At 32.6% G+C, this 12,093-nt stretch overlaps 1 protein-coding gene across 1 annotated transcript in view; it reads right to left on the reverse strand.

The window, feature by feature from the left end:
- Positions 1 to 10,885, reverse strand: part of LOC106469814 (26S proteasome non-ATPase regulatory subunit 13-like) — a 38,962-nt gene extending 28,077 nt beyond the window's left edge. The window contains exons 1-2 of the mRNA XM_013930323.2: positions 10,627 to 10,885; positions 1,133 to 1,211 (exon numbers count right to left, since the gene is read on the reverse strand). Coding sequence (XP_013785777.1) covers positions 1,133 to 1,211; positions 10,627 to 10,727 — 180 coding nt within the window. The 5' untranslated portion in view covers positions 10,728 to 10,885. The remainder of the gene's footprint in view (positions 1 to 1,132; positions 1,212 to 10,626) is intronic.
- Positions 10,886 to 12,093: the final 1,208 nt, after the last annotated feature.

Below are 12,093 nucleotides of genomic sequence, written 5' to 3' on the forward strand. Positions count from 1 at the left end.
ACCATAGAATTCCACTATAATTTATCAAGATGTATTTCAGTCTGAAAAAAATATGAAATTAAAAGCAGACTAAAGATACACTCTACCTCGTTGAAATATTGGTTCAAAAGAAAGAAATGGTGTCAAGTCCATTTAAATGGCTGAAAAAGCCACTAGAGGGTCATTCTGAGCTTCCGATTGGTTATTCATGTCTTATATAGAAGTAAGTGTATATAAGGGAGCATTTCCGAAAATGGAAAAAGGTGGGCAGGATGCCACTGTGTTTGATTTATTACATGAGCAATATCTTAGCAAATTGAATAGATAAGAGGCTCTTATTTTATATTCTAGATTGTCAATATCGGTAATTTGAGTTTCTAATTTGTTTGAAACTATAGACTTAGTATTTTGACTTCACAAACATCTAATTTGAACCAGTGCTGTATTCAACATACCACATGACACACAAAAATTAATGTATATCTGTGTTTTTTCATATTTGCTTTCAAATTAAGAAATTGAGTAATATATATATAGTACTAAAATTTGAATTATAATCTACAGTTTGATACCAAAGTTATTGACATAAATTCGTGAAATAGTAGTTCAATGAAATTTTTAATGCAAGTCAACAAACAAGATGACATGGCCTTTCAACCATGACCAATCTCGAAAGGGTCGAGGGCTTGTAGGCCGTAGTAGAATGACCCTCCATGAGATTAAGGAATATGAGATGAGGCCTTGTCCAGAGCTCTTACACTCCATTTAGGCAGAAGCCTAGTTACTGTTTACATAACTGTTACAGCTACCTCCATACCTCATGACAATTAATGGTAAACAAACATATAATTGTAGCCAAAACAATGTTTATGTACAAAATGTGGCTATTAGCATACTAACTGTAACTGAATTAACCCATATGTGACATTTCAGCCCTAATGCTAATTTATCTTTTCACCATCTGTGTTCCAGAAACATGACCAAATCACATGAAATTTACAGACTATCCTGGTTTTTGTCTTTAAAATGAATTTTCTTGACTATTCCTGGGCCAGAAATGCAAAATATGAAATTCAATGATGTTTCCTGATTTCCCTGACCTGTGGAAATCATGGAAATAGTACACTGTGTCCATACATAGATATATTCTTACCTTCAGCATGATGTCTTCATTTTGCAACTGTGGTAATTTTACAAACTCTAAAAGTTTCATTGTGAGTTGATGCCACAACCTACAGAAGTAAAAGAAGCCATTGTTAACAAATATAACAATTTGTGGCAAAGGTTTTTGAAAATATTTCTACATTGCAACCCAAGACTGGTTATTGGTATTACATAAAAATATTTTTGTGTGAAAAAACTGTTAAAAAAACTAAAGATTGAAATAACTAACAGTTACATTAGAATAATCACAGAAATTCTAAGATAAACAAAGTAGTTAATAAATAATTAAAATCCACATTTTATATTTACACAATTTTAAAAACTTTATTGAAGCTATCAACTGCTTCCACTTTAAAAGCACACTCTACATGTACCTTGTTTTGACATCCTATATGTTGTTTTCAAAGTAGTATAAGTGGTAATGTAATAACTTTCTAGTCACTGCAAAGTTTTAAGTTTAATCTAGAATTCCCTTACACAGGCCTCGACAAGTATTTTCAGATCTAGGAGCCAACTCAGGATCCAGATGTGCCTAACTTAACTTCACTACTGTTTGTATTGGAAAATGGGGACTACACTAGTACCTCAGTTATCCACTGTTTTTTCATTTCCCCACATTTTCTCAAAATAATTGTGACATTACAATTCTAGACAATAATTTACATGTTCTAGAGAAATTGTTGGTCAGAAATTAATTCTGGTAGCAAAAGTTCAAATGTTGCACAATATCCACCGTTTCTGTTCTCCACGATTTTTTGCTTTCCCTGGACCAGCATGGATAATTAAGGCACCAGTGTATATTTATTTACTTTCATGGCAATGAGTGCATGCTAACAATCACATGATATCAATAACCACTTCATAGAATTGCCTGAATTAACTGCCTTTGGTCTTATCTGAGTCTAAACAAGTGTACTGATTGGTTGAATTGAAAGAAAGAAGAAAAGAAAATGGCACAAAATTAGTAACATGTGCACTTCCTTCCTGCAAAAAACAACAACATGAAGAAGTACTGAATCCACCATTAAAATCCTAGAAACAAAGTTTGATTTAGGACTCAAAGAATGAGAAAATATTTCTGGACTTCCAAGAGTCCAGAACTGTTCTAGATTCAAGTTCTATTTAGCACATGAATAAATTGGGAGAAAATACTAGGCACCATAATGAAAATTTTAGTCACCAACGCAACCTGGTGCCCTGGATTTTTCAAAGTCTGCACTAACAATAAACTTGGATAAGTTCATATCGAAATAAAAATACCATAATAGCAAAACTACCAGAATGTTACAAAATTGTCAACTTTTAAGTAAATATTGATGATTCAAAGAAAATAATATATGTATCATAACAACCTGAATTCTAGAAAACTTGTTCCTTTTACATGATAGTATTCAATATTATTAGTGTAAATAAGTAACTGATTATAAATGGATTAAATCACCCAGCTATATATGAAATATTAGTCAACTGAAAAAACTGTTACCAAAATAATGTGAACAATTTAAAATATCTATTCTGCATGCTCAATTAAGGATAGAGATGAAATTCATTTATGAATTATTTACATATTTCTTCATATAAACATCTTTATTTTACATATGAACAATTCCAAATTGGTGAGTTGGTGAGTCATGCCTAATGTAAGAGAATGGTATAAATAATGTAGGAAAAAGTACAGAAGGGTATAACAATAACACACTAACTAAAACAAATTTGGTATCAATACACAACAATAATAATCACACTAACATGGTTTTTATAAAATTAAACATACTGATTTTCATGAAACATATCACTATAATAATACTGTAGTTTTACTTTAATGAAAATCAAAACCTGCAATGGACTAAAGAATAATCTGACAAACTGGACAAGGTTGTGATAATATTAAATTAACAAGATACTGGTTACATTATAGTCAAGACTGATTTTATAAAATGTTTCTCACTATTAATATAATTTAATCCTTTTTATTTCTTTTTCATTAAACTAGCATTGACACCATAACTTCTTAAAAAGAGTGAAACACTAATGCATTACTCAACTGATAATAAGTTAATAGATACATTCATGAGACACATTTGGTCTGTTGATATTCAAATAAAACTTTCTATTATTCATTTTTTAAAATTCTGAATAGAGATTTGAACTCTCTGAATCTGGAATCTGAATTGCCCATAAGGATGGCTAAATTCACACTAGTTTCCAGGCTATGAAGGAGTAAAATCCCATACCCCAACCCAAAATCTCACCAAAAAACATAGTAGTGCCACACATGTTGCACCATACAAGAGCTGAATCCTCAGCTCTAGAAAGCTATTTTTCTCCTTGTTTTTACAAGTTCTGTCAATAGAGATGGCCAATGAAGATTACTTGCTAATGCAAGGTGGCTAAGTATAATAATCTGTCTGATAATGAACACAGTTAAATTAATTTTTTCTTTAACCTTAACAGATCAAGCCCTTTATCAGAGTGCACTTCCTTTGGTTACAATTTGAATACCCTAAACCATGACACCCCTTTGTAGCCCACCCATTCCCCTGAATTCAGTAATGTTGAATTGCAGGTGGTATGTTAAATACAAATCAATAATCTTTATCATCACTGTTATATTTCATTACATTATATTTTATTCAATCATAGGATCTATCTAGCATTCCTGCTTAATGTGCTGTGGGAATACAATATATGTCTAATGAAAAATGTATTGGTTAATCGTGAATATCCATAGTATGAAGTAACTTCATGTCCACGAAATAAATGATCTGAGTCAGTGCTGTATGTCCACACCCATGTACACAAAAAATCTGATAACTGAATACTATTTTAAAAACCATCCAAAGTTATCATTTTCCTACACTGAAAATGTATTTCCGATAGGTACTTACATCTTCTTACATAAATAGGTGTTCTTGTTCAGTGCTGCCTTCTATATGCAAAAAATAATTATGTATGCCACAAGCCTTCTATCTCCCCTCCATTGAAATCGACTGATTCCATCACGTCTCTCATACAAATCATCATGTCAACCCTCCATCAATAAGATGCATGTGACTCCCTCTATTCAAATAACTATCTGAATTACATTTTCAGATATGGTTCATTACCTCTGGTCACATAAATAGCTATAATTCCACATTGAATAGGTGGACAGACAAGTGCGAGGAAAAGAAAGAAGCATTCTTCAAGAGAATTTGAATGATACTTCCTAAGATTAGACAGTCAGATTCAAAGATCTGATGTGGGGAACCGCACTACATATAAACCAGGTATACTCTTTGCCATCGTAGAAAGATAAGTCAGTAAGTCAACTACAATCCAAAACATGGCCACCGGGTACCGACATCCATTTGGGGGGTATGAAAGAGGATAACACAACCAGTAAGTTGACTACAATCCAAAACCCAGGCCACCGGGAATCGACATCCATGTGGAGGTAGGAAAGAGGATCATACTGTCTTCACCTCAAGTTCATGAGACCAGAGGAAATCTAGTACCCTCCAACTCATGAACAGGGCACATGTGAATATGATAAATTGATAGATTGATCTGGAAACTTAACATCGGTATTGAAAAAATGTCTACATAATGTAAACCATCTCCCTAAAAAGTGAAGTTGATCAGGAGAATGCCTCCATGGTCCACCACCCCAGCAGCTTAGAACTGGAAAGTGGTAAGGACTCTCAAACTCTACTAGAAGAAAAGGGGGTAAAACATGATGGAGAGTCCGGAGGAACAACAATAACCATGAAACCTTATTTTTAAAAGCAGACCATACCGATTTATTCAATACAAGGCAAGCAGGGATGGGCAGCTATCCCCTTCTACTTTACCCACTTAGTGAATGGGTGAGTACAGACCAGGACAGGCAAATTTATAAAGCAATTCTATCCCAAGGATAAACCTACAAGCGATCTTGTAGAATATCCCATATTTGCAGTGTGCATTGTGTGACCATAGAATTATAATATGCAAGTTGACATGGCTTGACAGTGCAGATTTGAACAGTTAAAGAGTACCTGGTTAGGTACCACTCGCCATAGAGTGAGATCCAAACAATGAGCATTAATAAAAAGGAAAGGGGCCCCTGGAAAGGAAAAATAAGAAAAACAAAACTTATCTAGTCAAAGTGTCATTGAATTCTGATATTCTAGAATTGCTATAGACAGAAGACAATAACCCAAAAAGAAAGAAAACTGTGATCCAATGCAAATAGTGAGAGACGAACGTATTATGGGTAATCCACATGCCCAATTGAAGAAGTACCTCCAAATGTTGAATTGGTTTTCTTCAGTACATGCCCAAGAAACCTGTCAAGTGGGGTATTAATTTATGGGTCCTGGCAGAAGCTGTGAGTGGATACTGTTTCAAATTTAAAATCTACACAGGTAAAGAGGGACAAATGCCAGCTAAAGATTTAGCAGACATTGTTGTGATGGAACTGATGGACAAGTACAACAGATTAGGGCACTGGGTTTTCATGGACAACTTTTACACTTCCCCTCGATTATTTGACAAACTACTGACTTTGGGAACCTATGCTTGTGGGACATACAGGAAAGACAGACTGTATTTCCCACAGCAACTGGTTTCTACAAACCTTCAGAAAGGGAAAGCACATTTTTTTTAAATGTGGAGCTCTGACAGCCGTAAAGTGGACTGACAAACGAGACATTTACTCACTTTCAACTTTACACTCTAGTACTATGACAACTGTGACATGAAGAGGGAGGGATACTGTGGTTACTAAACCTCAGTTAATTGTGGACTATAATAAGTTTATGGGAGGAGTGAACCTAAATGACCAACACTTAAGTTACTACTCTACAACACGAAGGACAATAGAATGGTATAAAAAACTGTTTTTTCGAATTTTGGACTTGACAATTGTAAATGCTCACATTTTGTACAAACAACAGACCAACCAACCGGCATTATCCCAGAAAGCCTTCAGAATGGACCTGGTCAGAGCTCTTGTTGAGCCTCTACTTCAAAGCAGACCAGGTCCTTCTGGTATACCACTCATTAGAACTGTACAGGACTCGTGACCTCTGAGACTTACTCTTGGCAGGCACTTCCCAAAAACTGTTGATAGAAGTTACAGGAAGAGATGCAGGCTATGCCTCCCCGAAAATAAAGTAACAACAAAATGTACACTGTGTAATGAATTTATCTGTATTAAACATTTTGAAGAGTATCACACTAGTGTTACTCTTCAAAGAATGTACAAGGTAAAAGTCTGCTCTTTTCCTGTGTAAACAGTTTTTGTTAAAAACAAATCTTAGTAACATTTTTTGATTGTTTTTTGTACTTAAATATTTTTGTAAAGTTTTTATTTTAGTATTGATACATTTATATGTACAATAGTGATGCTCCTTTTCATGTGTCAAAATCAGTGTATAATGTTATACTGTATATGCTATCATAAATATGGCTTTTGCAGTTTTCTAAAATGTTTGTAATAAAATACATATCTATAAATTTCCATTCATTCATACAGCTTTTTCTTTGCACAACTTGATGTGTTTGTTTTTGATCATGCAATTTGTATGTACATTATTCCTTTTAGGCATGTATAAACATTTATGTATAATATTATTTCCTGATATTTGTAAATTATTTTTCCTTTCTAAATGTTATGAATAAACTTATATAAAATTGTCAAGTTTCTAGTGTTGTATAATTTGGTTTTAACTTAACATACCTCAGTTTAGACAATTAGAATAAAACAAATTCAGGAGGCCTAGCTATGTATTGGCCTACAAAATACAAATGTAACTATAATACGAGTATACTGAAAATTACAGTGATATTTCGGCTACTGTACGTTACATAACTATATAAATATACATATTACTATTTACTCATAAATGCTTAAATAATAAAATGGCAACTGAACAATAAGACAACTGGATGTGTTATGTGACACAAAATCGATATTTAAAATTTTTTCTTTACATTTCCTTTTAAATTAAAAAATTAAAACATATATAATATCAAAATTTAAATTATAAACTATGTTTTGATATCAATTTCATTGATGTAAGTAGTAAAAATGTTATTTAACAAAATTTTGAAAATAACGCTCCAAAAGGTTGTGACACGTGCATTTTAACCCACCAGGGGCGAAAGGGTTAACCACACTATATCTACTACATCCAGTGCTGATAAGACCTTCTGTTCAAACACAAGACTCAATAAGCCAACTGGGATACAACAGACATAGCAGGGGTCGAGATGCTATTAATATCACTAATTACTTGGACAACAACTGTTTTGGTGTGAAATAAATTAAGTTGGTGAACAATAATTTTTATCAATTATATTTAACCCTTTCATAACAGAAGCCTCTTTAAATGCTTTTCAGTGCATGTCACTGTGTTACATTCAAAATTTAATTAAAAACCCTTAATATCAATGTATGTGAATTAATTTAATATTATAATGTGTTCTATGATTCAATATTTTATTTTATCCAAGTTTTAAGTCCTTTACTTTAAAATAAACCTTTAACAAACTATATAAAACTTAAAATGTATTGTTTCGTGACTAACGAGCTATGAAAATTCTCTACTTTGACACAATGTATTTTCAATAATTCAATAGCAGTACTTATGGTAGATGTATGTCTAGATAATGAAAAGCTTAGATAACCTTTTGACTCTTTCATTTTAGAGTTCTCTTTATAGCCTTCAAGTAGATGTTACATACAAATGTATATTCATTATATAGCAGTTATGGTTGTTTCTTAACTAAATATACTAGAGATACAGTTTGAATTGTATTTAGGTCTTATTATTATATTTTAGTTAATTATGTAGTAGTTATGTTTTAAAATGCATAATTAAAAGGTTGAAACATTTTTCAAATACACATCATACTTTGCGTCCATTCTCAAGGCTTACAACATTATGCACTGAACAAAAATTTTGCCGAGGTGTTGCACATGTCTCCCAAAGAAACTGTAATATGACTCGAGGGCACCATTGACTTGTGTCAAGATGAATAATAAGTGGTAAAACATAACAACAGGAAATAAAACATTAAAAATTAACTATATGTGAAAAAGGAAAAGATCCAAAACTATGAATATAAACAAAGCAACATCTTTAAAGAAACTCTACAAAATATCAAAGAGTATTTATTTTTTTGATAGAACACACCATTTCAAATGGACACAAAATAAACTGGGCAAAAATTAGAATCATAAAAACAGAAAAATTTTGGAAGACAAGAAAAATTAAAGAATCATTTTAAATTAACTCAATAAAACCTTCACTAAACAGAGATTTTGGATTAACTGCGAGTAGCTTGTGGTTACCATTGGTTGAATCTACAAAAAAGTCTCTCCACCAATCAGAAACATGGATAAACCAACCAATTCCACAATTCACCAGAATACTATAAAGACAGACAAAACTATACACACGCTGACCTGAAGACAAAAGGTGGAAGACTTTCGAAACATTCTCCTTTACACTTGTGTTTCTACAACAAACAGTTGCCATCCATTCAACTTAGTTTCATCAGTATTTATTTAATTTTTTTATTTCCTAATTTTAATCATTTCATTGCATTGTATGTTGATGATAATAGCTAGAGTTAATCACATGGTAAAGAAAATGAAAAAAATAAAATGTAAACATTTATCTTAAAAAACATTTGATATCCTTTTAGGAGGTTCTAGAGATTATTCAAATGAAATATGAAAACTAAGACAAAGTTTTTATACTTAAAATAACATTCACCTTGCAAGTGATTTGTTAATAGTTTGAATGCAAATAACTGAAATAAAAAAATAACATTTTTAGTAAAAACAATTATAAAACTGTCATTATTTCTGTACAAGATACTTATGATCTTTAACAAAATCTTACCAGTTTTTGAAAACTCAGAGTTACTGTATGCATTGTTGTAAAAGTAAAATTCGAGACTCGATTTCTGAAAATTGCACGAGCCTACCTCGAAAGGGTTAGGTCATTAAATAATAAATATTACAATTAGGTTATGATTTTTATCAACACCAAATTATTTATTATTAACATTAGGTATTTTACTTTGAATAAGGTTCCCAAAGAATTATAGTTCCTAGCTATGGAAGTATGTGAATGCAAAATCACAGTTGTGAATATATAAATCTTCCACAAACAAAATACTATTTATTGTACACCAAAAATAAATGAAACATCTCTAGTACTAATACACAATGAATTTGCATGATTTATTTCAAGGCCACTAGTTGCAAATCCACTTTAAAAACATCACGTTGATCGCTAAACCTGTCATCCACAATTTGTCAGAGATCAGTGTGCGAATGTTAAAACCAAAACCAGCACGTCAGTTCAAATTGGCTGGATCATTAAGGATCAGTGATACATCAAATGATAGCTCTCTTCATGCTCTACTTTAGTCTGGCTAATCTCCTTAGATCCAGAAGCATTTATAATTTGAAAACAGACAAACAAAACTATAAAACCATTTACAATTTTTTTTAGCAAATGAATTTGTAGAAACAAGGCCATACAATAAACTATGTGGTGCAAATTACACAATGCATAAACCAATACATAGATAGGTCTGCCCAATCGAACCAACAGCGTGTCAAAAAATGATGAATGGGGATTGTAAACAGCCTATGCATTGTCATGGGAATGCTTGCTTTACTTCATATCATTGGGCGTAAACAGACAACGTTGTCCTGACAACAGTTTGCTATGTGTCATATCATTAGTTATGGCTACAGGGAAAGAATGTGTGCTACAACAGTCTATGATAAAAGTCGTATGAATGATGTATCAATTACCTCATGACATGATGTAGAATGGGTAGAGATTACTACTGACACATATATATCAATCACAGTATTTCAAATTTACAACCAGTATGATTACAAGATCTCTCCTATTCTTTCATAGGTACATAGGTAAGCTCATACTTCATTACGAACAATTTTTATTTCATTTATACGTATAATATGAATACATGTGTATGAGTTTGAAATTGATGGACTCTATTGAGACTACATTTTATCTTGCCTTGATATGGGTGTCACGCAGTATCAGGTGACCAGGTAAAGCAATAAGTCAATGATATTTTGTAAACAATGTTCCAGGTATGATTTTTAATTGCTTTTCATTAATTACTAACTACATAATTAAGCTTGCAGTGTAAATCTACTAATTTGTGACTGTGGAATCCAATGGTGTGTGCATATTTTTGTTGTTATTTTCCTTATTTAAAAATCATCAAAATCGTCTACCTGAAGTTGGACAATAATATTCATAATTGAAATAAGAATCAACATCTGGTGGCTGTTACAGCTTAATAATACTATTTGCTTTGATACCCTTGGACAGGTGGCAGATCGATTACGGAATTATGCCTAACATGAAATATCTACAGAATTTATTTTCGTAAACACTAACCCCAGCTTATTCTAATTTTTAAAAAAATAATAAAACTATTTGTTCAGTTTAGGCCTACCTTTTATTGTAATATTCTTCCAATACTGTCCACTCTTGGCTCAGTTCAGGAGAGCTACTGTTTTGTTGAGCTGATAAAAATGCATTTACATCGATAGGCATTGTAAAAAGTTTTGAATGTAAATTAAAAAAAGTAATAAATCCTGATAAAATTAAAATTTTTAAGTTAAGTTTCGGTCTAGTGAATGAGAGCAGAATATTCAACTTTTAACCTTAGTCATTCCACTAGCTCGTCAACAGATTCATGGTACATTGCACTCTTCCGGTTTAGAAAAGAAAACCTGATGATAAATAATGTAAAAGCACAGACGTTGATTTGTAATCTCATATTTGTTATAAATTTAAAATGTTACTAGACAACTATTCACCCACTATTCAGAGGTTATGAAAAATTAAAGCTAATTTCAATACTGCACCGAAATGAAGGTTTATTTTGAGATAATTTAATTAAATATTTCAATTCATTCATGTTATTTATAATTCACGAAAAGATATTGATTGTTGATCGGGAGTAAAAGTAAAGACCATTTCATTTTTTAAAAAAGTGAAGTCAGAGTTTTCAGGTATTGTGATGAATTAGTTCATTATGTTATGGTCTTTCCTCTTAAACCTTCTACAAATAAGAAACAGTAACACTTTATTTTTTCTTCGAATTACCTACCATAACCAAGGCACATTAGTGAGAAATTCTTCAAGATCTTGTTTTTGTCATTTTACGCCTTTTAATGAAGATGGGAACATTGACAGGGAAATAGATTTGAACGAAGAAGTTTCATAAAGAGCGCGAACGGTACTGTGATGTAAAATTACTCATGCAAGAAATGTTCATAAAAGTGACCCGAAAAATGGCGCTAACTCGGTAACCCGTGGCCCGATGAAGTTTCGTAAAGAGCGCGAACGGTAGTATGAATGATTTTTAAATTGAGAAAATAAGCAAACAAACAATCGGCCCGGCATGGCCAGGTGGTTATGGCGCTCAACTCGCAATCTGAGGGTCGCGGGTTCGAATCCCCGTCACACCAAACATGCTCACCCTTTCAGCCGTGGGGATGTTATAATGTGACGGTCAATCCCACTATTCGTTGTTAAAAGAGTAGCCCAAGAGTTGGCGGTGGGTGGTGATGACTAGCTGCCTTCCCTCTAGTCTTACACAGCTAAATTAGGGACGGCTAGCGCAGATAGTACTCGTGTAGCTTTGCGCGAAATTCAAAACAAACAATCTCAGAGTTTTAGTAGTAGATAGATTCTTCAAGATTTTGTTTTTGTCATCTTACGCCTTTTAATGAAGATGGGAGCACTCACAGGGAAATAATACAATAGCCAATGCTCGGCGAGAGATTTTCGTTTATATAAAATTTTGTTGTTGTTCTCGACTTGATTTTTATTTATTACCTCATCTCCATAGTTACTATTTGCTAAATAGGTCAATAATACTGTAGGTCCATTTACTTGTTGTTCTTTCTCGTGC

This window comes from Limulus polyphemus, unplaced genomic scaffold, assembly GCF_000517525.1.
Source record: "Limulus polyphemus unplaced genomic scaffold, Limulus_polyphemus-2.1.2 Scaffold3667, whole genome shotgun sequence".
NCBI lineage: Eukaryota > Metazoa > Arthropoda > Merostomata > Xiphosura > Limulidae > Limulus > Limulus polyphemus.